Here is a 26,240-nt window from a genome sequence, read left to right on the forward strand (position 1 = left end):
AGGTTCGATAATTCACTAGAAGGATTCAGACCGGCCGGCAAGGCGATTCTGACCCCTGGCAGCCCTGTTCGTGTCAGAGTAGGACTGCACTCCCCGAGTTTTCAGTGGCTGGTATTTTGGAAGTAGATTACTAAGCCTTTCTTCCAAGGGACCTCTGCATGGACTTAAACCTCCAACCTTTCGGTTAGCAGCTGAGTGTTAACCATTTGCACTACCCTGGGACTCTGCCTGTTGTGTAAATCCTGTAAATTCAGCTGGGCCTTGGTATCGGGGACCAGTCGTGGTTAGAGCAGAGCTGGCCATGCCATCCTCGGCACTGCTGGGACCCACATCTCTGGGTGTACTGCCTGTCAGCTGGTATGTCCCTCTTGACCTGTCCCCATTTGCATGGCTGCTCCCGCCCTCTGCCTACCCCATGGCCCTCCCTGGTTTTACCAGGTCATGCAGCACAGCCTGCTGGGTGCCATAGCTGGTTCCCAAAAACCAGGGTGTCCAGTGAGCCACCAGGCTGCCTTTGGGCTGAGGGGCAGGTCATCCCACCACTATGGCCTTCACCTCTCAGGTCTCGGGATCCTCAGCTGAAAATGGGGGAAGCAGCTACACCCAAAGGCAGTGATACTCTCAGGGCAACAGAGAGCTGAGGCTGGCTGGGACCTAGGAGACCCCACAACGTTGTCCCCCCACCCCGTCTCCTTTCCTCATTCCTCTCACTGTCCCTGCCTCCCCCAGCCGGCCCCCTCCTTCCCCTTGGCAGTCTTGAGAGATGTCACCACCAGAGAGGACTCCCGAGTGGGCACAGAGCTCGGGTGCTTGGCAAGGGTGTGAGGAGTGGCCGGCACCAGGCCGGGTGAGGGTGACACTCAGGGGGACATGTGGCTCTGCGGGTCTGTGATACTCCTCTGTGACCCTGAACTACTTAAACTGCAAAGGGGAGCCAATGTGATACTCCTTTGTGACCCTGAACTACTTAAACCACAAAGGCGAGCCAAAGTTCTCGAGACATCTCATGTTCAAGGAGCAAGGGTTTCAGTAGATAAAGGGGCCGATGCCATCATGAGGCTTCAAGACCTGTCCTGGTGGAGAAGCCAGTCCCTCCTTGGGCCCCGAGTGCCCAGCACCCTGCGGAGGGACCTCCTTGTCCCCACTGCCAGATGAGGATGGGGCAGGAGGAGGCCTGTACAGTTCACCCAGCTAGAAGCCAGGGCCAGGCTTTGTGCTGACCCCGAGCCCAGCTCCAGCCCTCCCCTTAAGCAAGTCCACCGATTTCTTCTTAAAAGCTGCAGAGTTTATGTCAAAAATAATTTTGGTTTTTTTTTTTTTTTTACTTTTTATTGAGGAATTTTTTTTTTTTATTAACTTTTATTGAGCTTCAAGTGAACGTTTACAAATCAAGTCAGTCTGTCCCATATAAGTTTACATACGTCTTACTCCGTAGTCCCACTTGCTCTCCCCCTAATGAGTCAGCCCTTCCAGTCTCTCCTTTCGTGACAATTTTGCCAGCTTCCAACTCTCTCTATCCTCCCATCCCCCCTCCGGACAGGAGATGCCAACACAGTCTCAAGTGACCACCTGATATAATTAGCTCACTCTTCATCAGCATCTCTCACCTACCCACTGTCCAGTCCCTTTCATATCTGATGAGTTGTCTTCGGGGATGGTTCCTGTCCTGTGCCAACAGAAGGTCTGGGGACCATGACCGCCGGGATTCCTCTAGTCTCAGTCAGACCATTAAGTATGGTCTTTTTATGAGAATTTGGGGTCTGCATCCCACTGATCTCCTGCTCCCTCAGGGGTTCTCTGTTGTGTATTGAGGAAGTTTTAAAACATTGTATACAAAAGTAGAGATATTAGGCACAGCAAGTCCCCAAGCAACCCCCACCAGTCTCAAGAAACTTCAACTTGACACTGACCTTGTTTCTTCTGTCCCCTCCCCCCCACACTTTTTTTTTTTTGCTGTAATATTTTAAAACAAATCTCAGACTTTGTTTTATTTCACTCACAAACTAATGTTAACATTATTTAAGATGTTCTCCTGTCAAACAGGAGAACGGTGTCTCTGGCCTCAGTTTCCCCGTCTGTGCACATAGATGTTGAGATAAGTATTCTCGGCTCTGGCATCCTGGGGAGTTCAATAAACATCCCTGGCGTTCCTAAAATCACCTTAAGTTTGTAACGAGCTAGCTGTGCTCTTTGCTGCCAACAGAAACCTCCATCCCGAGAGAGGAAATGGTAGGGGGAGGGGGGCTTTCGATAGCGCAGGAAGCTATTTCATTTCCTGACAGAGCACTTTTGGAGGCTTGGCAGACCGTTGTGAAATGAGAGAGTGTGAGCAAGCTGCCAAAAAAACCCAGATTTTATGTACAGCAGTGTGAGTTTAGGATCTGGGGAGGAGCTGTTTATTCCCATTTTACAGAAGAAAAAACTGAGGCTCAGAGAGAAGTGACCCATCCAGGGTCACACAACTGATGAGGGGCAGAGCAGAGAGCCTTCGGTTTGCCCCGTACTTTGCCACTGCCTCACAATCAGACAGGGAAACCTAGGCTCAGACAGGAGGCCCTGACTGAGTCCCCAGCCTCAGATCCCAGAGTCTGTGCCTGACCCCTTACTCGCAGTCCCAGCGGGCCTCACATCATGGGTCTGTGTTTTGCTCCCCTCACAAGCCCGTGCTTCAGATGGCGCTAGGGTGCTAAAAACTAACAGTGTCACTGTGGCCAGGGGGTGGGTGTCCCTGGAGCAAGCCAGCAAGCCCCACCTCCCGGCACTTGTATCCAGGGGTCTTAGATGAGATGAGAGGATGAGGGGGTGGGCAGCCCAGGGGCCTTTGGGTGTATGTGGGGCAGGGGGGTGCACTGTGTAGGGTTGTGGTGAACAACAAGTTTGCTTTTGGTTTTCTTCCTCTTTTATAAAATGCTCTTGGTAAACAATTTCAAAAATACAGACAAAACACTCAGTTGAGAAAAGTCACTCAACATCCTTCTACCCCAAAAGCAACCAACAGAGACATTTTGGTGTATTTCCTTCCACTCCTTTTCAATGCTTGTTGTCTTAGGCTGGGTTCTCTAGAGAAGCAAAACCAGAGAAATATATATATATACATTGTTGTTAGGTGCTGTTGAGTCAGTTCTGATTCAAAGTGACCTATGTACAACAGAATGAAACACTGCCGGGTCCTGCGCCATCCTCATGATCGTTGTTATCCTTGAGCCCATTGTTGCAGCCACTGTGTCCATCCATCTCGTTGAGGGTCTTCCTCTTTTTCACTGACCTTCTACTTTTCCAAACATGATGTCCTTCTACAGGGAGTGATCCCTCCAGATAACATGTTCAAAGTATGTTAGACGAAGTCTCACCATTCTCACTTCTAAGGAGCATTCTGGCTGTACTTATTCCAAGACAGATGTGTTCGTTCTTCTGGCAGTTCATGGTGTATATTCAGTATTCGTCGCCAAAACCATAATTCAAAGGTGCCAATTCTTCTTCTGTCTTCCTTATTTATTGTCCAACTTTTGTGTGCATATGAGGTGGTTGAAAACACCATGGCCTGGGTCAAGAGACAGATAAAGAGAGAGAGAAAGATTTATATCAAAGAAATGGCTCCCTCTGTTGTAGAGGCTGGGAAGTCCCAAGTCTGTGGGTGAGGCTGGAGGCTTCTCCTGACTGACATAGCTGCAGGGGCTGGCAAACCCAGGGTCAGCAAGCCAGAGAGCAGACCTCTGGCAGAGACCAACAAATTGCTAGCTTAAGCCCCAAGAACTAGGGGTCAGATGAGGATCCAGAGGGAGCAAAAGCCAGTGAACTTTGCCAGATGGTCCACTTATATTGGATAAAGGCCACACCCCAAATAAACTCCCTTTCAACTGATTGGTGGCTCATAGCAGATCTTATTAAGGAGGTGATTACATCATTACACAGTTGCTAAACTAAATCATAATTGCCAAACCACTGAAAGCCATGACCCCGTCAAGTTGACACATTGCCTTAACCATCACACTTGTAAATACCCTTTTTGGCATAAAAATTATATGCTACTGTATGCTATTTTGTAATTTGCTTTTTTCTCTTAACAATATAACTCAACACCTTTTCATTGCTGTTGTTGTTGTTGTTAGGTGCCATCCAGTCAGTTCCAACTCATAGCAACCCTATGTACCACAGAACAAAACATTGCCCGGTCCTGCACCATGCTCACAATCGTAGTTATGCATTGTAGTAGCCGCTGTGTCAAACCATCTCATTGAGAGTCTTCCACTTTTCCCTGTGCTTTACCAAGCATAAGGTCCTTCTCCAGGGGCTGATCCCTCCTGACAACATGTCCAAAGTATATAAGACGCAGTCTCGCCACCCTTGCTTCTAAGGAGCATTCTGGTCGTACTTCTTCCAAGACAGATTTGTTCATCCTTTGGCAGTCCATGGTATATTCAATATTCTTTGCCAACGCCACAATTCAAAGGCATCAATTCTTCATTCTTCCTTATTTATTGTCCAGCTTTCGCATGCATATGATGAGATTGCAAATAATATGGCTTGGGTCAGGTGCACCTTAGTCGTCACAGTAACATCCTTGCTTTTCAACACTTCAGAGAGGTTCTTTGCAGCAGATTTGCCCAATGCAACGTGTCTTTTGATTTCTTGACTACTGTTTCCATGGGTATTGATTGTGGATCCAAGTAAAATGAAATTCTTGACAACTTCAGTCTTCTCTCCATTTGTCATGATATGGATTATTGGTCCATTTGTGAGGATTTTTGTTTTCTTTATGTTGTTTTTTTTATGTTGAGGGGTAATCCATACTGAAGGCTGTGGTCTTTGATCTTCATCAGTAAGTGCTTCAAGTCCTCTTCACTTTCAGCAAGCAAGGTCGTGTAATCTGCGTAATGGAGATTGTTAATGAGTCTTCCTCTAATCCTGATGCCCCGTTCTTCTTCATATAGTCCATTTTCTTGGATTATTTGCTCAGCATACAGATTGGTGAAAGGTATACAGGATACAACTCTGATGCACACCTTTCCAGACTTTAAACCACACAATATTCCCTTGTTCTGTCTGAACAACTGCCCCTTGATCTATGTACAGGTTTCTCATGAGCACAATTAAGTGTTCTGGAATTTCCATTCTTCCAAACGTTATCCATAATTTCTTATGATCCACATAGTTGAATGCCTTTGCATGGTCAATATAACACAGGTAAACATCCTTCTGGTATTCTCTGCTTTCAGCCAGGACCCATCTGGCATCAGCAATGATATCTCTGGTTCCACGTCCTCTTCTGAATCCAGCCTGAATTTCTGGCAGTTCCCTGTCAATATACTGCTGCAGCCGCTTTTGAATGATCCTCAGCAAAATTTTGCTTGCGCATGATATTAATGATATTGTTTAATAATTTATGCATTTGGTTGGATCACCTTTCTTGGGAGTAGGCATAAATATGGATATCTTCCAGTCAGTTGGCCAGGTAGCTGTCTTTCAAATTTCTTGGTATAGACGAGTGAGCACTTCCAGCACAGACTCCGTTTGTTGAAACATGTCAATTGATATTTTGTCAATTCCTGGAGCCTTGTTTTTTTTTGTTTTTTGCTAATGCCTTCAGTGAAGTTTGGACTTCTTCCTTCAATACCATCAATTCCTGATCATATGCTACCCCTTGAAATGATTGAACATCAACTAATTCTTTTTGGTATAATGACTGTGTATTCCTTCCATTTTATTTAATTAATTTTTTAAATAATTTTTATTGTGCTTTAAGTGAAAGCTTACAAATCAAGTCAGTCTCTCACACAAAAACTTATATACACCTTGCTACACACTCCCAACTACTCTCCCCCTAATGAGACAGCCCGCTCCCTTCCTCCACTCTCTCTTTTCGTGTCCATTTCACCAGCTTCTAACCCCCTCTACCCTCTCATCTCCCCTCCAGGCAGGAGATGCCAACATAGTCTCAAGTGTCCACCTGATCCAAGAAGCTCACTCCTCACCAGCATCCCTCTCCAACCCATTGTCCAGTCCAATCCGTGTCTGAAGTGTTGGCTTTGGGAATGCTTCCTGTCCTGTGCCAACAGAAGGTCTGGGGGCCATGACCATCAGGGTCCTTCTAGTCTCAGTCAGACCATTAAGTCTGGTCTTTTTATGAGAATTTGGGGTCTGCATCCCACTGATCTCCTGATCCTTCAGGGGATCTCTGTTGTGTTCCCTGTCAGGGCAGTCATTGGTTGTGGCTGGGCACCACCTAGTTCTTCTGGTCTCAGGATGATGTAGTCGCTGGTTCATGTGGCCCTTTCTGTCTCTTGGGCTCGTAATTACCTTGTGTCCTTGGTGTTCTTCATTCTCCTTTGATCCAGGTGGATTGAGACTCACTGATGCACCTTAGATGGCTGCTTGCTAGCATTTAAGACCCCAGACGCCACTCTTCAAAGCGGGATGCAGAATGTTTTCTTAATAGATTTTATTATGCCAATTGACTTAGATGTCCCCTGAAACCATGGTCCCCAAGCCCCTGCCCCTGCTACGCTGGCCTTTGAAGCATTCAGTTTATTCAGGAAACTTCTTTGCTTTTGGTTTAGTCCAGTTGTGCTGACCTCCCCTGTATTCTGTGCTGTCTTTCCCTTCACCTAAAGTAGTTCTTATCTACTATCTAATTAGTGAATGGCCCTCTCCCACCCTCCCTTCCTCCCCCCTCTGGTAACCACAAAAGAATGTTTTCTTCTCTGTTTAAACTATTTCTCCAGTTCTTGTAATAGTGGTCTCATACAATATTTGTCCTTTTGCAACTGACTCATTTCACTCAGCATAATGCCTTCCAGGTTCCTCCATGTTATGAAATGTTTCACAGATTCATCACTGTTCTTATTGATACGTAGTATTCCATTGTGTAAATATACCGTAATTTATTTATCCATTCATCCATTGATGGGCATCTTGGTTGCTTCCATGTTTTTGCTATTGTAAACAGTGCTGCAATAAACATGGGTGTGCATATATCTGTTCATGTAAAGGCTCTTACTTCTCTAGGATATATTCCAAGGAGTGGGATTGCTGGATTGTATGGTAATTCTATTTCTAGCTTTTTAAGGAAGCGCCAAATCAATTTCCAAAGTGATTATACCATTTGACATTCCCACCAGCAGTGTAGAAGTGTTCCAATCTCTCCACAACCTCTCCAACATTTATTATTATGTGTTTTTTGGATTAATGCCAGCCTTGTTGGAGTGAGATGAAATCTCATTGTAGTTTTGATCTGCATTTCTCTAATGGCTAATGATCCTGAACATTTCCTCATATATCTGTTAGCTACCTGAATGTCTTCTTTAGTGAAGTGTCTGTTCATATCTTTTGCCCATTTTTTAATTGGGTTATTTCTCTTTTTGTAGTTGAGTTTTTGCAGTATTATGTAGATTTTAGAGATCAGGCGCTGACTGGAAATGTCATAGCTAAAAACTTTTTCCCAGTATGTAGGTAGTCTTTTTACTCTTTTGGTGAAGTCTTTGGATGAGCATAGGTGTTTGATTTTTAGGAGCTCCCAGTTATCTAGTTTTTCTTCTGCATTCTTAATAATGTTTTGTACACTGTTTATGCCATGTATTAGGGCTCCTAACGTTGTCCCTATTTTTTCTTCCATGATCTTTATCGTTTTAGATTTTATGTTTAGGTCTTTGATCCATTTTGAGCTAGTTTTTGTGCATGGAGTGAGGTATGGGTCTTGTTTCATTTTTTTGCAGATGGATATCCAGTTATGCAAGCACCATTTGTTAAAAAAGACTGTCTTTTCTCCATTTAACTGTTTTGGGGCCTTTATCAAATATTAACTGCTCATATTGGATGGATTTATGTCTGGATTCTCAATTCTGTTCCATTGGTCTATGTATCTGTTGTTATACCAGTACCAGGCTGTTTTGACTACTGTGGTGGTATAATAGGTTCTAAAATCAGGAAGAGTAAGGCCTCCCACTTTGTTCTTCTTTTTCAGTAATGCTTTACTTACCCAGGGCTTCTTTCCCTTCCATACGAAGTTGGTGATTTGTTTCCCCATCTCCTTAAAGAAAGTCTTTGGGATTTGGATCGGAATTGCATTGTATCTATAGATGGCTTTTGGTAGAATAGATATTTTTATAACTTTAAGTCTTCCTATCCACGAGCAAGGTATGTTTTTCCACTTATGTAGATCTCTTTTGGTTTCTTGCAGAAGTGTACTGTAGTTTTCTTTGTATAAGTCTTTTAAATCTCTGGTAAGTTTTATTCCCAATTATTTTATCTGCTTAGGGCTACTCTGTGGTTTTTTTTTTTTGGTGATTTCCTCTTCAATGTTCTTTTTGTTGGTGTAGAGGAATCCAACTGATTTTTGTATGTTTATCTTGTATCCTGATACTCTGCTGAACTCTTCTACTAGTTTCAGTAGATTTCTTGAGGAGTCCTTAGGGTTTTCGGTATATAAGATCATGTTGTCTGAAAATAGAGATAATTTTACTTCTTCCTTGCCCATCTGGATACGCTTTATTTCTTTATCTAGCCTAATTGCCCTCGCTAGGATCTCCAGCACAATGTTGAATAAGAGTGGCGATAAAGGGCATGCTTGTCTGGTTCCCGTTCTCAAGGGAAATGCTTTCAGGCTTTCTCCATTTAGGGTGATGTTGGCTGTTGGCTTTGTATAAATGCCCTTTATTATGCTGAGGAATTTTCCTTCTATTCCTATTGTGCTGAGAGTTTTTATCATGAATGGGTGTTGAACTTTGTCAAATGCCTTTTCTGCATCAATTGATAAAATCATGTGTTTCTTGTCTTTTGTTTTATTTATGTGATGGATTACATTAACTGTTTTTCTAATGTTGAACCATGCCTGCATACCTGGTATGAATCCCATTTGGTCATGGTGAATTATTTTTTTGGTATATTGTTGAATTCTATTGGCTAGAGTTTTGTCGAGGATTTTTGCATCTAAATTCATGTGGTGTCTTTACCTGGTTTTGGTATCAAGGATATGGTGGCTTCATAGAATGAGTTTAGGAGTATTCTGTCCTTTTCTATGCTCAGAAATACCTTCAGTAGTAGTGGTTTTAACTTTTCTCTGAAAGTTTGGTAGAACTCTGCAGCGAAGCCATCCGGGCCAGGGCTTTTTTTTGTTGGGAGTTTTTTGATTACCTTTTCAACCTCTTCTTTTGTTATGGGTCTTTTTAGTTGTTCTACCTCTGTTTGTGTTAGTTTAGGTAGGTCGTGTGTTTCTAGGAAATCATCCATTTCTACTAGGTTTTCAAATTTGTTAGACTACAATTTTTCATAGTAATCTGATATTATTCTTTTAATTTCAGTTGGGTCTGTTGTAATATCACCCATATCTTTTCTTATTCAGGGTATTTGCTTCCTCTTCTGTTTTTCTTTTTCAGTTTGGCCAATGGTTTATCAATTCTGTTGATATTTTCAAAGAACCAGCCTTTGGTCTTGTTAATTCTTTCAATTGTTTTTCTGTTTTCTATTTCATTTAGTTCTGCTCTAATTTTTATTATTTGTTTCTTCTGGTGCCTGAGGGTTTCTTTTGTTGCTCTCTTTCTGTTTGTTCATTGTAGGGACAGTTCTTTGATTTTGGCCCTTTCTTCTTTTTGTATGTGTGCATTTATTGATAGAAATTGACCTCTGAGCACTACTTTTGCTGTGTCCCAAAGGTTCTGATAGGAAGTGTTTTCATTCTCGTTGCATTCTATGAATTTCTTTATTCCATGCTCAATGTCTTCTATAATCCAGTGTTTTTTTGAGCAGGGTATTGTTCAGTTTCCAAGTATTTGATTTCTTCTCCCAGCTTTTTCTGTTATTGATTTCCACTTTTATGGCCTTATGGTCTGAGAAGATGCTTTGTAATAGTTCGATGTTTTGGATTCTGCAAAGGCTTGCTTTATGACCTAATACGTGGTCTCTTCTAGAGAATGTTCCATGTGCACTAGAAAAGAAAGTATACTTTGCAGCTGTTGGGTGGAATGTTCTGTATATATCTATGAGGTCAATTTGGTTGATTGTTGCATTTAGATCTTCCGTGTCTTTACTGAGCTCTTACTAGATATTCTGTCCCTCACCGAAAGTGGTGTGTCTAAGTCTCCTACTATAATTGTGAAGCTGTCTGCTCACTTCTTCGTGCTGTCGGAGTTTGTTTTAAGTATCTTGCAGCCCTGTCATTGGGTGCATAAATATTTAATGTGGTTATATCTTCCTGGTAAATTGTCCCTTTAATCATTATATAGTGTCCTTCTTTATCCTTTGTGGTAGATTTAATTTTAAAGTGTATTTTGTCAGAAATTAATCTTGCCACTCCTTCTCTTTTTTGATTGTTGTTTGCTTGATATATTTTTTTCCATCCTTTGAGTTTTTGTTCGGGTCTCTAAGTCTAAGGTGTGCCTCTTGTAGGCAGCATATGGACGGATCTTGTTTTTTAATCCATTCTACCACTCTCTGTCTCTTTACTGGTGCATTTAGTCCACATACATTCGGGGTAACTATGGATAGGTATGAATTTAGTTCTATCATATGGATGTCTTTTTGTGTGTGTTCTTGACAGTTTCTTTTTCCCACTTAATTTTATGTGCTGAGTAGATTATATATTGTCCTTTCCTCATATTCATTGTTGTTGATTTAGTTTCTGCTGAGTTTCTATTTTTTTCTCATATTTTATTTTGGTAAGTAGGATAGTTTGTCTCCTTTGTCGTTACCTTATTATTTACCCCTATTTTTCTAAATTTAAACCTAACTTTTATTTCTTTGTATCGCCATATCTTCCTCTCCATATGGAAGGTGTATGATTACATTTCTTAGTCCCTCTTTATTGTTTTAATGTTGTCTTCTTTTATATAAGAACTTCACTGTTACCCTGTTTTGGGCTTCTTTTTTTTTATAATCTTGCTTTGTTTTTTTGGATTTCCCTGTCTGGGTTGACTTCTGGTTGCTCTGCCCAGTGTTCTAGTCTTGGGTTGACACCTGATATTATTGATTTTCTAAACAAAGAACTCCCTTTAGTATTCCTTGTAGTTTTGGTTTGTTTTTTACGAATTCCCTCAACTTGTGTTTACCTGGAAATGTCTTAATTTCACCTTCATATTTAAGAGACAGTTTTGCTGGATATACGATTCTTGGCAGGCAATTTTTTTCCTTCAATTTTTTAAATACGTCATCCCATTGCCTTCTTGCCTGCATGGTTTCTGCAGAGTGGTCCGAGCTTATTCTTATTAGCTCTCCTTTGTAGGTGACTTTTTGTTTAATCCCTCGCTGCTGTTATAATTGTCTCTTTATCTTTGGTTTTGGGAAGTTTGATTATAATATGTCTTGGTGACTTTCTTTTAAGACCTACCTTATGTGGAGTTCGATGAGCATCTTGGATAGATATCTTCTCATCTTTTGCAATATCAGGGAAGTTTTCTGCCAACAAATCTTCAACAATTTTCTCTGTATTTTCTGTTATCCCTCCCTGTTCTGGTACTCCAATCACTTGTAGGTTATTTCTCTTGATAGAATTCCACATGATTATTAAGTTTTCTTCATTTTTTAAAATTCTTTTATCTGACTTTTCTTCAAATATATTAGTGCCAAGTGATTTATCTTCGAGTTCAGAAATTCTAGCTTCTATTTGCTCAGTTTTGCTCCTCTGACTTTCTAATGAGTTGTCTAATTCTGTAATTTTATTGTTAATCTTCTGAATTTCTGATTGCTCTCTGTCTATGGATTTTTCCAGCTTATTAAACTTTTCATTATGTTCCTGAATAATCTTTCTAATTTCTTCAGATGCTTTATCTGTGTGTTCCTTGGCTTGTTCTCCGTATTGCCTCATTTCCTTCCTGATGCCTTGAAGGGTTCTGTATATTAATCTTTTGTATTCTGGCTCTGGTTATTCTGGTAATGCACTTTCTACTAGAAGATCCCTGGATTCTTTGTTTTGAGAGCCTGTTAAGATGATCATGGTCTGTTTCTTCACGTGACTTGATATTGAGTGTTTTCTCCAAGCCATCTTTAAGTTACTGTGTTAGTTTATTTTTGCTTACTGTGTTGTAGCTTCTTGCTTTGTTTTGTTTTGATATACCCAGAAGGGTTGCTTGAGTGAGCTAGCTTGATTATTTTCGCCTTCAGAGCTCTGATGTCCTGTCCCCAGATGGCTAGAGCTTTTATCAGGTATATCAGTCTAGTAGTTGATTCACTTTTCTTGTATGAATTCAGCTCAGGTTTCCAGGTAGCTGATCATCAATGTGTGGTACAGGCTCTGTCCTACAGCCTTAGGGGGGCGGGGGTGATTGGTGTATGCACCGGTACTGGATTACAGCAGGGGGTCATGCTCTGAACAAGGCAGGGGGCTGAGAACTGACCCCCGAGTGTCTCTGAGGAAAGTGCATCCCTTTCCCCTAGAGCGTGCTAGTGGGTGGGTTCTGCAGAGGGACCATGGGCACCCAGAGGTTTTGGTTGTAAGGACTGGGAGGTACCAGTTATCCTTGGGTCCCTGTCACGGGTGGCTGGGTGACCTGAGTGGAGCTACCAGTCCTTAGGTCCCTGATGTGGGTAGGTGAGGACCTTGTTTAATAGGCAAACAATGTCAAACATCAAACGTCCACCTCTCCACTGCACAGCTGAAATGGTTGGAGATTGCCAACGAGGGCCTATTCTCCCGAAATAGGCCCACACAAGTCCCTGCAGAAGGGAAAGCTGCTCAAAGTCCACGGACCGTTTATGCCTGGACAGGAGCTGCTTCTGTCCTGAGCTCCCCCTGTTAGTGGAGCTGGCAAATTATCTTTTCCCCCAATTGCAAATTTTTTCCTTCTCCAAGGCCAGAAGAATGGCTCTAGGTGCTCAACAGGGCCTGTCTCAGGCCCAGAGAATTCAGCCACTGAAGCCGGCTTGGGGGTGGGGTAGGGGGGAGGGGAGCGGTAAAATATACGGAAGTACTTAGCTTTTGCTGAGAGCGCCATTCTTCTCAGGTTCCAGAGGTGTGAGTAGGCTGTGTGGCTGGCTGCTTCTCCCTGAGGAGAAACGCTAGTACCATCCCACTGCCGCCGCTCTGGGAATGGTGCCTGATGGCTACCATTAATTCAGGTCCAGTAACTCCTCTCCGCTTCTGAACAGTCTCTTCCTCCCCCTGCCCCTCAGTTCATTTTCTAAGCTTGCCTTTGATGCTCAGGGCTCCCAGCTTGTCAAAAATTTACTCATTTCACTTGTTTTTTCAGGTCTTTGTTGTAAAGAGAGCTCGACGAAGTGTCTGTCTATTCTGCCATCTTGGCTCTGCCTCCTCCTTCCATCTTCTTTTGATGCTTCCTGCATCGTATAATATTTTCTCCATAGAATCCTTCACTGTTGCAACTCGAGGCTTGAATTTTTTCTTCATTTCTTTCAGCTTGAGAAGTGCTGAGCATGTTCTTGCCTTTTGTTTTTGTATCTCTAGCTCTTTGCACATGTCGTTGCAATACTTTGTCTTCTCGAGCTACCCTTTGAAGTCTTCTGTTCAGTTCTTTTACTTCGTCATTTCTTCCTTTTGCTTCAGCCACTCATCTTTCAAGATCAAGTTTCGGAGTCTCTTCTGACATCCATTTTGCCCTTTTCTTTCTTTCCTGTCTTTTTATTGACCTCTTTCTTTCTTCATGTATGATGTCCTTGATGTTATTCCACAACTCATCTGGTCTTTGGTTCTTAGTGTTCAACATGTCAAATCTATTCTTGAGATGGTCTCTAAATTCAGGTGGGTTATACTCAAGGTTGTACTTTGGCTCTCATCAACTTGTTCTTATTTTCTTCAGTTTCAACTCAAACTTGCATATGAGCAATTGAGGATCTGTTCCACAGTCAGCCCCTGGCCTTGTTCTGACTGATGTTATTGAGTTTTACCATAGTCTGTTTCCACAAATGTAGTTGATTTGATTCCTGTGTATTCTATCTGGCAAGGTCCATGTGTATAAAAAAAAAAAAAAATGTGTATAGTCACCGTTTATGTCGGTGAAAAAAGGCATTTGCCATGAAGAAGTTGTTGGTTTTGCAAAATTCTGTCATGTGATCTCTGGCATCTTTTCCATCACCAAGGCCATATTTTCCAGCTACTGATCCTTCTTTGTTTCCACCTTTCACTTTCGAATCACCAGTAGTTACCAATGCATCCTGATTGCATGTTCGATCAATTTCAGATTGCAGAAGCTGGTAAAAATCTTCAATTTCTTTATCTTTGGCCTTAGTAGTTGGTGTTTAATTTTGAATAATAGCCATATTAACTGGCCTTCTTTGTAGGCATATAAAAATGGATATTATCATATCACTGACAGCTTTGTACTTCAGAATACATCTTGAAATGTTGTTTTTGAAGACGAACACAACGCCATTTCTTTTCAAGTTGTCATTCCTGGCATTGTAGACCATATGTTTGTCCTATTCAAAGTGGCCCATACCAGTCCATTTCAGCTCACTAATGCCTCGGATACTGATAATTATGCATTCCATTTCATTTTTGACAATTTCCAATTGTCCTAGATTCATACTTTGTACTTTCCATGTTCTGATTATTAATGGACGTTTGTAGCTGTTTCTTCTCATTTTGAGTCATGCCACACCAGCAAATGAAGGTCGCGAAAGCTTGACTCCATCCACATCATTAAGATCGACTCTACTTTGAGGAGGCAGCTCTTCCCCAGGCATCTTTTGAGTGCTTTCCAACCTGAGGGGCTCGTCTTCCAGCACTATATCAGACAATGTTCTGCTGCTGTTCATAAGGTTTTCACTGGCTAATGCCTTTCAGAAGTAGACTGCTGGGTCCTTCTTCCTAGTTCATCTTAGTCTGGAAGCTCAGCTGAAACCTGTCCTCCATGGGTGACCCTGCTCATGTCTGAATACTGGCGGCATAGCTTCCAGCATCACAGCAACACACAAGCCCCCACAGTATGACAAACTGACAGACACTTGGGAGACACCTTTACATAGTTTTCTAAAATGCCATTTTAATGGCTGCCTTTTGTGAAGAGCCCTGATTTATCCAGTTCTTTGTTGTTGGACAATATCAGCTTCTAAATTTTTTGAAACATTTTAAATTATGAACGGAATGAATACCTGTTTTTATAAATGTAAACAATAAAGTAAAATGAAAGCCTTCTACTGCCTGCCCACCCGCCCCCCCCCCCCCCGCCCTCCAGCTTTGGGCATGGGCCCTGCAGACCTGTGTAGGACGTCAGCTCACACTGGGGTCACATGAGTCCATTATGCACCTTTTTTTTTTTTTAACTTAGAGGCATGTTGTATGTAATATTGTAACTTGTTTTCGAGCTCTTTTAACATCTATAAACATAAATCCGTATTGTAGTTAATGACTTCATATTGTTTCTTTATCTTGCTAAAAAAAAGTAAGCAGGCACTCTTGTGGCAGAAGCTCAGACAGCATAAAAGAGATAAAATAAAACATGAAAGTTCCCTGGTCCCCAGACTCCCCACCAACAGCTTGGGCTCTTGACCAGAGGAAGGTTTGCATCTACTGCTTGGCGCCGCCAGGCACCCCTGCTGGGCATGGGGCGTGCTGACTCCAGGCTGACCAGAGCTGTTCTCTTCCTTGCAGCTTGATTCTAGAAAGTCTTCGTCTAAAACGAGGCGTGAGAAGGAGAGGCAGAGCTGCAAGAGCTGTGGGGAGACCTTCAACTCCATCACCAAGAGGAGGCACCACTGCAAGCAGTGCAGCGCGGTGAGTCCAGGCAGCCACCGCTGTGCACGGAGACTGGGAGGGAGGGAGGCATGGGGCTAGTGCTTGTAGACTCACCTCTCTGAAAGCCCCTGAGACCTGCACCCCACAGATGAGCAGAGGCACAGCTCTGAGCACAGGTAAGACAGCTTCCTCTGAAGTAGAGCCTCAAGACATTTCCCTGGTCGGCTCTGAGCCCCACACACTCATTGTGGTGGAAACTGTGCTGGGTTTGGGGTCAGCGTCCACAGCCAGTGCTGCAAGCTGCTGACCGGGTGGGTTTGAGTCAAATGGGGGCACCGGTAGCTTCACGTCTGCGAGCCTGGAAGGAGGCACGGGGAGGAGCCAGGCAGCCCGAGGTAGGAGTGCCATCCTGCTGACATGGGCTGCCCCTCATTTATTCCCCAAAGCCCCCATCTTAGTCGTCGAGTGCTGCTATAACAGAAATACCACAAGTGGACGGCTTTAGAAAAGAGTTTATTCTCTCACAGTCCAGGAGGCTGGAAGTCTGAATTCAGGGTGCTAGCTCCAAGGGAAGGCTTTCTCTCTCCGCTGACTTTAGAGGAAGGTCCTTGTCACCAGTCTTCCCTTGGTCTGGGAGCATCTCAGCGCAGGAACCTCAGGTCCAAAGGAGATGCTCTGTTCCCAGTGCTGCTTTCTTGGTGGTATGAGGTCCTCATGTCTCTCTGCTCACTTCTCTCGTTTATATCTCAAAAGAGATTGGCTTCAGACACTACCTAATATTGTAGACCCCATCAATATGATTGCCGCTAATTCATCTTATTACATCATAGTGATAGGATTGACAACATACAGGGAAATCACATCAGAAGATAAAATGATAGATGATCATACAATCATACAAGGGAATCATGACCTAGCCAAGTTGACAAATATTTTGGGGGGACACAATCCAATCTATGACACCCCCTTTCCTGAGGATGGACTGTCCCCGAGAATGCCTTTTGCGGATTCAAATATTTTTAGCTGAAGTTATTAATAATTAAACACTGTGTTAGCAAGTAGACCCGGCCCAGGGTTGCCTTGAGGAGAGATCATGGCTGCTTCTCAAGGTAGGCATGGGCCTGGAGCAGAGCTCCTGTTGCACCTGCAAAGAGCGGGGCCAAGCCAGACAGATGAACGGATGCTTGGAAATTAAACTGAGGGCTCCCTCAGTGACCATTACAGACATTTTTACTACCTCGGACCCCACCCCACCCCAGCCAGCAGCAGGCCCCTCTACTGGCTGTCCCCTCTGGTCATTTGGTTCGCTTGGTCTCAGCAAAAGCATGTGTCTCCCACAGCACCAGCGCCCCCAACCCTGGTGTATCAGTCCCCTGTGACACATCCCTGTAGTCTCACACTAGGCTAAGGGGGCCTTAGGAGTAAAGGCCGTGGCCCACGTGGACTCCCCTGGCCTGTCCATGCTAACATTGCCCTTGTACAGGTGCTCTATGGGTTTTATGTCCCGGCCATGTCGACGTCCAGCCTGCCCTTGGTAAATGCAGCCCAAGAGTGGGCCCACACTCCTCCCAGGTCTAGAGAGCTGGAGTCACCTTTCTTTTTATCAAGCTTGCTTTCCCATGGCCCTGCTTCCCCTACCTCCTGCCACAAGTGGAAACCTGTGCAGCCTACCTGGAAACCACAGAAGGACCAGGGAAAAGAACTGTCCTCTTCCACACTTTGCTGGGCTTCCTCCTGGTCTTTTCTTCACTCACATAGACCACTGGACACTACTGTTGCAGGCAGAGAGGGAGCTTGGTGGGCACAGTCTTGGGCCCTCCTCCTCACCCTGCCCTGTTGTAGCCCTTCGCCCTTTCAAACTTCCTGTCCCTGGGAGCTGGGGTTACAGGTGGCCTCTATCTTGCAGGTCATCTGTGGGAAGTGCTCCGAGTTCAAGACTGAGAACAGCAGGCAGAGCCGGGTCTGCAAGGAGTGTTTCCTGACCCTGTCAGCGGACCCTGCCAGCCCCAGCTCCGAAGCGCCCACTGAGCCCAAGAAGGGCACAGAGGTGGGTAGGCCACAAGGGCCCCTGTGGACGTGCCCTATCTCCCTCAGCAGCCTCGGCAGGTGCTTGTCCCCCTAGGCCCGGCACAGATGTGGGGGTCTCAGTGGGGTCCATAGGCCCTCTGGGAACACCTTGCAACTGAATGTAGGACTGTGCATGGGGTGGGGGGGCTCTCCAGTCCCCAGCACAGCCTGTAGGCCACAGATCATGTGTACCCAGGAGTTAGGGGCCCAATGTCACCAGGCTTGGAAGACGTGGCCTGGAGCTACTCACCCGAGGGGACATACTGCTCATCCTCGGCAAGCTTAAGGGGTCCCCACCCTGTATCCAGGTGCTCCTCCTCCTCCTCTACCCTCCTCCTGAGGGCAGCCCCACTTCCTGGCTTTCCTTCCACACAGGCAGAGTCCAGGAAAGCTGGAGAAGAGAGAAAACAGTTTTCCATACAAGAGCACCCTTCTCCTCACCTAAGACAGCCCTGCAGTTCTCAGTGCTTTGGTCTCCCACCCCCAAGTTTCCCATTCTAGGTGAACCTACTTCATTGTGCAGGTGGACCACTTGGCAGGTGGTGTCTGAGGTGCAGGAAGCTTCCAGGTGGCCTGGGGGTTTGTCTCCATAGTTCTTCCTCAGTAATTTAGAAGAGAGGGAAAAGTGTGTGTATGTGTATGTGCGCATGCATGTGTGTGAGTGTGCATGCATGCATGGGGTGTGTGTGCATAGGGTATGTGCATATGTGTGTGGTGTGGTGAGTGCATGTGTGGTGTGCATGCACGTGCGTGCATGTGGTTATGTACACGTGTGTGTGCACATGTGCTGTGTTCACAGGTGTCATGTACATGCACATGTGCACGTGTGTGTGCATGTGTGGTATGGTGTGTGCATGCATGTGTACACACATGGTGTGTATGTGTGTGTGTGGTACAGGGTGTATGTGGGATAGTATGTGTGTGCCTGGTGTACACCAAATTACAACAACGCCATAAGTCCCTTTACCTCATAAACACACTCTGGTATTTTCTGTTCCATTTTTTTCTTATTACTTTTTAACACTGGCCCTGGCCCACTCCATTGATTCCACATCCGCCTCGTGGGTCCAGCCTGCAATGTGGGACACCTCACCCTGTACCAAGCAGCCCTGGGCTCTGCAGAGTGAAGGTGACCCTGGAGCCAGTTCAGCCTGGTTAGGGCCTTTCTCCTGCACCTCTCTCACCAGGTGTGCCTCACGCAGGCCTCGGGTGTGTTTCCAAGGCCTGGTACCTTCCTAGAAGTCTCCTTGTGGAGGATGAGCTAAGAATGCAGGTGAGGAAGCAATCTAATCTGCCCTCTGTGTCCCCAGAAGCCGCCTGCTGCAGACCCCCAGGACAGCCTGCTCTGCGGCACCCTGCAGCTGTCGGAAGACGGCAAGGCCTGGAGTGAGGTGTGCGCCTCCATCCCGAGGACAGACCCACAGGTGCTGCACCTGCAGGGAGGCAGCCAGGTGCATGTCCCCACCTCCTTGGAGGGCTGGGCTGGGAATGGGGGAAAGGTTGTGGGAGCCACTATGCTCAATGCAGCCCCAGAGCCTGAGTGGGGAGGGGAAGAACATCCTGGAGGAAAGCCAGTGGTGCAGAGAACACCACTGAGCCAGCTGCTGGGACCAGGCCTGTGGTGCCACCTGGCAAAACCTAACCTAGGCCTCAGCTTCCTCAGCTATAGACCTCGCTGCCTGGCGGTGCCTGCAGGTTCTGTAGGGAGGGACATGACCTGGCCAGGGTCCCCCCCGCCGGGCCACAGAGCTGCCTCCCCAGCTAGGCCCCTGCCTAAGTGTTCCCATCCCTCCTTGGCCTTCCCACCTCTCCCCCACTCCAGTCCTGCACAGCGTGTCCTAGAAACGGGGCTGTTGGCTGAAATCCTGGGAGTGGTGCTATACTGGCCCTACAGGCCTTGGACTTGGCAAACTCGGGGACAGATGCTGCTGGCCCCAGGAGGGTGGTCAGGTGCTATGCCTGTGCATTCAGTTTCGAGTCAGTCTGAGTCAGGGAGGGCTTCTTGGTGGAGATACCCTTCTGATCACCCCCAGAGCCTCAAGACTGCTGGATTTGGGCTGGATGCCCAGCATTCTCCGCCTTGGTGGGCTCACTCAGGGACACAGTGGCTCGTGACCTCAGGACCTTGTGGCCACTGCCTGGGCTTGAGCTTGCCAGGGACTTACCTTCCATTTCCCTGATGCTAGCTCACTTTTTCCTTTACTAGATTTATTCTAAATGAAATTTGTGTATGTGTGTGCTTTAGGTAAAAGTTTACAGAGCAAATTAGTTTCTTATTGAACAATTTATACACAAATTGTTTTGTGACATCGGTTGTAATCCCTGCAATGTGTCAACACTCTCCCCCTCTCCACTCCCGGTTTCCTGTTTCTACTTGTCCAGTTTTTCTGTCACTTCCTATCTTCTCGTCTTTGCTATTGGGCAGGTGTTGCCCATTTGGTCTTGTATATTTGACTGAACTAAGAAACACATTCCTCACATGTGTTATTGTTTGTTTTATACCCCTGTCTAATCTTTGGTTGAAAGGTGGACTTCCGGAGTGGCTTCAGTTCTGAGTTAGCAGGGTGTCCCGGTGCCAGAATTTCAGGGGTTTCTCTAGTCTCTGTCAGACCAGTAAGTCTGGTCTTTTTTTGTGAATTTGAATTTTGTTCTGCATTTTTTTCCTGCTCTGTCAGGGACCCTCTATTGTGATCCCTGTCAGAACTGTCGGTGGTTGTAGCTGGGCACCATCTAGTTCTTCTGGGTTCAGGCTGGTGAAGGCTGTAGTACTTGTGGTCCATCAGTCCTTTGGACTAATATTTCCCTTGTGTCTTTGGTTTTCTTCATTCTCCTTTGCTCCAGATGCAATGGGACCAGTAGATGTATCTCAGATGGCTGCTGACAAGCTTTTAAGACCCCAAATACTACTTTCTGACTCAGATGTCGAACATTTTCCTTATGAACTATGTTATGCCAATTAATCCTGAGACAATGGTCCCCAACCCTCAGCCCCAGTAACTCAGTCCCTCAAGGTGTTTGGATGTGTCTAGGAAGCTTCTATGACTTTGCCTTGGTCAAGTTGTGCTGACTTCCCCTATATTGTGTGTTGTCTTTCCCTTCACCAAAATTAACACTTGTCTACTATCTAATTTGTGATTTCCCCTCTCCACCCCTCCCCTCCTTCATAACCTTCAAAGATTGTTTCTTTCTGTGTGAAAACCTTTTCTTGGTTTTTATAATAGTGGTTTTATACAATGCTTATCCTTTTGTGATTGACTTATTTCACTCAGCATAATGCCCTCCAGATTCATTCATGTTGGGAGATGTTTCGTGGATTCATCACCGTTCTTTATCTTTGCATAGTATTCCATTATGTGTATATGCCATCATTTGTTTATCCATTCATCTGTTGATGGGCACCTAAGTTGTTTCCATCTTTTTGCTATTGTGAATAATGCTGCAGTGAACATGGGTGTGCACATGTCTATTCGTCGTAAGCTCTTATTTCTCTAGGGTGTATTCCTAGGAGTGGGATTCCTGGATCATATGGTATTTCTATTTCTAGCTTTTTAACGAAATGCCATATCGTTTTCCATAGTGGTTGCACCATTTTACATTCTCACCAGCAGTGCGTGAGAGAGTTCCAATCTCCCTACAAGCTCTCCAACATTAGTTATTTTCTGTTTTTTTTTATTAGTGTCAGTAATGTTGGGGTGAGATGGTATCTCACCGTAGTTTTGATTTGCATTTCTCCAATGGCTAATTATAGCAAGCATTTCCTCATGTGTCTGCTAGCTGCCTGAAAGTCTTCTTTGATGAAGCGTCTGTTCATATCTTTTGCCCATTTTTAATTGGATTATTTGTCTTTGTGTTGTTGAGGTGTTGACGTATCTGACAGATTTTAGAGATTAAACCCTTGTCAAATATGTCGTAGCCAAAAATTTTTTCCCAGTCTGTAGGTTCCCTTTTTACTCTTTTGGTGAAGTCTTTTGATGAGCATAAGTATTTAATTTTTAGGAAATCCAAGTTATCTAGTTTATCTTCTGGTGTTAGTGCATTGTTAGTAATGGTTTATATCCTATTTATGCCATATATTAGGGCCCGTAGCTTTGTCCCTGTTTTTTCTTCCATGATCTTTATCGTCTTAGGTTTTATATTTAGGTCTTCGATCCATTTTGAATTAATATTTGTGTATACTGTGAGGTATAGGTCCTGTTTCATTTTTTTAACAGATGGACATCCAGTTTTGCCAGCACCATTTGTTAAAGAGACTGTCTTTTCACCCATTTAATGAACTTTGGGCCTTTGTCAAAGATCAGCTGACTGTAGGTAGATGGATTTACATCTGGGTCCTCAATTCTTTTCCGTTGGTCTGTGTGTCTGTTGTACCGGTACCAGGCTGTTTTGACTACCGTGGCTATATAAAAAGTTCTGAGGTCAGGCAGTGTGAGGCCTCCTGCTTTGCTCTCCTTCAATAATGCTTTACTTAATCTGAGGCTCCTTCCTTTCCATATAACATTAGTGATTAGTTTTTCCATCTTGTTAAAGAATGCCGTTGGTGTTTGGATAAGGATCACATTATATTTGTAGATGGCTTTCAGTTGAATCGACATTTTCCCAATGTTGAGTGTTCCTGTCCAGAAGCATGGTATGTTTTTCCACTTGTGTAGGCTTCTTTTGGTTTCTTGCAGTAGTGTTTTGTGGTTTTCTTCCTGTAGGTTTTAAAGGGAAATGTTAAATTTCACTACTCTGAGAACCAGCTGTACTCTCCAGAGATAAGCAGTGACAACAAAAACAGACAACCTAGAAATAAATGATCACTGAAGGCTGGCTTGGCCCTGGGACCCCCAGCCAAGACCACAGTCCCTGCTCTGCCCCATCCCCACCCCAGTTCCCCAGCAGAAATTTGGGAGCAGGGTAAGGCCCAGCCTTCTCCTGGGCAGGTGGGGCTCTAGTGCCAAGTGTACTTCCGCCCAGACCATCCTTCTCCTTCCCACACCCTGGAATAGGAGCGGCACCAGGGCTACTGGACCCCTGAGGAAGGGCAGGGTGAGGGGGCTCTCCTTCCCCCTGCATTCATTCATTCCTTCAATATGATTCACTCACTCGCTCATCCCTGCTGGTGGTGGGGAGGGGCAGGGCAGGATGGGAGAACCCACACTGCCTCCCATTCAGGCAGAGGCTGGGGCTGGCCCCTGCAAGGAAGGGAGGAAGGAAGGAAGAGAGGGGAGTTTCCAGCCAGTCTTCTGTCCTAGCACTCGCACAGGCAGGTTTCTGTGGCTAGGAAAGAAGGGACAGTTGAGCTCAGGCTCTCTCTGGCAAGCTCCGTGCCCAGTGGAGGGACCCGTGTAGCCTCCTGTGTGTCCCACGTGCTGCCTCCTTGTGCCTCCAGTAGTCTGAGGGTGGGCAAGAGTCTGATGGTCCCTGTGTCCCCGTCTGGTAGATGCCATTAAGGTGAGAGGCAGGGCATCCCCAGCTGCCTGCCCCCAGTCTGTAGACCACCTGCCCCTGGTCCTCTCCCTCTGGGGCAGCTGGCAGAGGAGGGGGGTGCAGCGGGTCCAAGGCAGGGTGGGCATCTCACCAGTCCAGCTCACCAGCCCCCCCTTCTTCTGATGGAGGAGGGAATGGCCTGGAGCGGGCTACCTGGAGGTAGGGCCACTCACCCACCCCTCCCTGCTGCAGGATGGACAGCCGCCTCGCATTGTCCCACTGCCCGGCTGCAAGGTGAACGCCCCAGACCCTGCAGAGACGCCGGATGGCAGGCACATGCTGAAGCTGCACCACAAGCACCTGTGCCTCTACCTGGACACCCAGGCTGCTGAGCTGCAACAGCAATGGCTAGACGCCCTCAGCGCTGCTGCCCACGGGGACCCAGCATTGCCCAGCCTGGGGACCCCACAACCCTAGGCCTGGTGGGCACAGACCTCCATAAGCCGAGCCTCGGGCCTGCTGCCAGGATGTGGCCCAAGGCCCCTCCGGGCCCCGTCTCTGCAAAGCTCTGCCGGCTCTTTCCGCCTGGCTCCATGCAGCCTACTGGTGCTGCTGTGGGGTGCCCTGCAGAGCAGGGATTCAGTGCAGCCAGGTCACTTCCCACCTTGCAGCCTGCTTGCCACTCACACCCCCACATTTGCCCCATGCTTACCATACCAGGTAAAGGGCTTTAGGACTGACATGGGGGCCGACAGAATAGCTCAGGTCATAGGCCCAGGACCCAGGGCCCAGGGTGTTACCCGAAGCAGTTCCTGTCCAGTGCAGCTTGTTATCAATACAGTCCCGGGTAGCAGGCAAGGAAGAGCGTTTATTGCAAGTGAGCAGGCAAGGAGCAAGGAGGTGTATACCTTAAATCCAGCTCCCAGAGCAAAGGAGGCAGAACTTTTTATACTGTCCTTCACAAAGAAGTACCTATAAACATCACGGACTGCATAGGTTATCATGGCACGCAGGCACAGTGAGACAAATTGCATTTTTTTTCCTTTATTATGTATATAAAATGGCAGATAAGTCCAGTCCTGGGTGGAGATTTTAATATTCAATTAGATCTTAATGAGGCTTAGGTTACTATAGGACATTTTCGAGGTTAGTAAACTGATTTGGGCTGGTTTTGGCTGATTTAAGGCAGAAGCTGAGTTATAGGCAGTGCTCAGGGTCTTGATGATAATGGACAGGAGGGGCGGGTCTTGCACTTGCTATCAGGGGCTCCTGGTGCTGTAGGGTCCCCTATTTTAGAGATGAGAAAACTGAGGCCCAGAGAAGGGCAGCCATTGGCTCAATGTCACCCAGCATGTCTTGCAAAGAGCAGTGTAGCTGGCGGGAGGGAAATTTCTCAATAAAAATTATCTGAGGGCATGAGGCATAATAGCACAATGGGGATGGCCGTGGCTGTGTGCAGTGGTCTGAGCTCTTCCCAAGGCCCTGCCCTGATGGTGGACAGTCCTACTGCCTGTTATCCAGTGTCTGCAGCCACCACGGGGCAGGCCAGAGATCCTATGTCCAGCTCCTCTGCAACCTCTGCTGCCTTGTCTACACTGGGTAAAGCTGAGCATGGCTTTGGATCCCACCTCTTCTTGACTCCAGATCCTTCTTCTACCCTTGAGGGCTGGCACAAGGCAGGATGTCCCCTCCTCCACCTCGAAGTCCACTGCCCAGTGCTGGGATGAGGCAGGGGCCTCCTGCTCCAGACACTGTCTCTGCCACCAGCAAGTGGCAGGTAGGCAGGTCTGGGTGAGCCTGCCTGCCATCCAGGAAGCCCCCAGACATTGAGTCCCTTCTGTGAGGTGGCGCACAGGGCTAATCTGCACAAATAAATGCTGGCAGCCAGCCGTTGGACGGTCGGCAGGCAGGCTGTGCGGCCTCGGTTCTTTACTGGCCCCTGGCGGGGGGGATCTGAGGGGAACGGAGATGGGACACAGGCCTGGCATGGTGGTGAGCGAATTCCAGCTCATTGGATGCTGACAGCAAAAGATGGGACTGCGAGGCTCAGAGAGGGCCTCAAAACTGCATAGCCAGTGGGGGTTGGCAGGGAGGCTGCATGACCTAGGCCTGCAGTGCTACTTCACTCACTTCGGGGTCTCCAGAGGCCTCCCAGTGATGCAGGGGCTGGGAGCCAGGCGTCGGGGCCTTGGCTCTGAGCCTGTTAAGTGGACAGGAGTGATTGCCCTGGGTAGCAGGGACACTCAGGTCACAGATGCACAGTGTGAGGTATTGGGAGACTTTAGAAAGGCCATGGGAGTGGGGTTCTGTCTGCACCAGAGCCCCAAGGGCCTCTGGGAGAAAGAGTGGGTTGTTCAGGGATGATGGTGGAGGGGCTTCCAGTCACTCCGGGAGGGGAGCCCTTCTGGAAAGGGAGGGTTGGCCTTGGCCCCTCCATGGCAGCACCAGCACAGTACCACACAGGGACACGTCTCAGAATGGCGGCCGCCACACAGCCCTGGGTGACCCAGGAGCCCTGACCTGGGGGCTGAGAGGACTGGGATGAGTGACAGGTGAGGTAGAGCAAGATACAGGTGAGCTTATGAAAAGCCTCGGCTACCCTGTGCCTACACTGGCTGTGCCTTGCTGTATACCTGGGCCTCTGCCACTGTCCTGACACCGAGGCTCCTCACCCTGTGATGTGCGTCCTGGCCCCATTTTACACCTGAGGAACCTGAGGCCTGGTAAATGGAAGCAGCTCTGCCTGCTCCTGGGCTAGGGAAGAATCAAGCCCTTCCTGCCTGCATGGGGTCTGGCCTGCCCTGAAGGAGCCCTGCGGGGTGGGCGGCGGGGCGGGGGGGTAGGGGGCGGGGTCTGGCCGCTCGAGCTGCTCAGCGCCTTCGCCCACCCCTGCGCCCCTCGCTCAGGAAGAGGGAGCAGCAGAGGCGCTGGTGGGAGGATCCCCGGGGCCGCCGGCCCTCCCCACACCGCTCGGTGCCTGTGCCCTTCCGGCTCTCCCTCAGGGCTTTCGAATCTGCCCTGGAGCATGTTCGCTCCTTCACGGGTGTGCACGGAGCACCTGCTATGGGCCGGGCTCCCATGAAGCGCTTTTGAGAGTTGGGACCTTGTCTCTTTGACCAGTCGCTGCCATTTCTGCCATCTCAGC

The 26,240-nt window shown here is 46.7% G+C and overlaps 1 protein-coding gene across 7 annotated transcripts in view; it reads left to right on the top strand.

The window, feature by feature from the left end:
• Positions 1 to 25,849, top strand: part of FGD3 (FYVE, RhoGEF and PH domain containing 3) — a 138,868-nt gene extending 113,019 nt beyond the window's left edge. For 5 of the 7 annotated variants that reach the window (XM_049895419.1, XM_049895420.1, XM_049895417.1 and 2 more), the window contains 4 exons: positions 15,536 to 15,658; positions 17,526 to 17,666; positions 18,997 to 19,137; positions 23,348 to 25,849. In XM_049895419.1, coding sequence (XP_049751376.1) covers positions 15,536 to 15,658; positions 17,526 to 17,666; positions 18,997 to 19,137; positions 23,348 to 23,572 — 630 coding nt within the window. In that variant the 3' untranslated portion in view covers positions 23,573 to 25,849. The remainder of the gene's footprint in view (positions 1 to 15,535; positions 15,659 to 17,525; positions 17,667 to 18,996; positions 19,138 to 23,347) is intronic. The other 2 variants (XM_049895424.1, XM_049895422.1) reach the window with 2 other exon arrangements.
• The last annotated feature ends 391 nt before the right edge of the window (positions 25,850 to 26,240 follow it).

This window comes from Elephas maximus, chromosome 9 (assembly GCF_024166365.1).
Source record: "Elephas maximus indicus isolate mEleMax1 chromosome 9, mEleMax1 primary haplotype, whole genome shotgun sequence".
NCBI lineage: Eukaryota > Metazoa > Chordata > Mammalia > Proboscidea > Elephantidae > Elephas > Elephas maximus.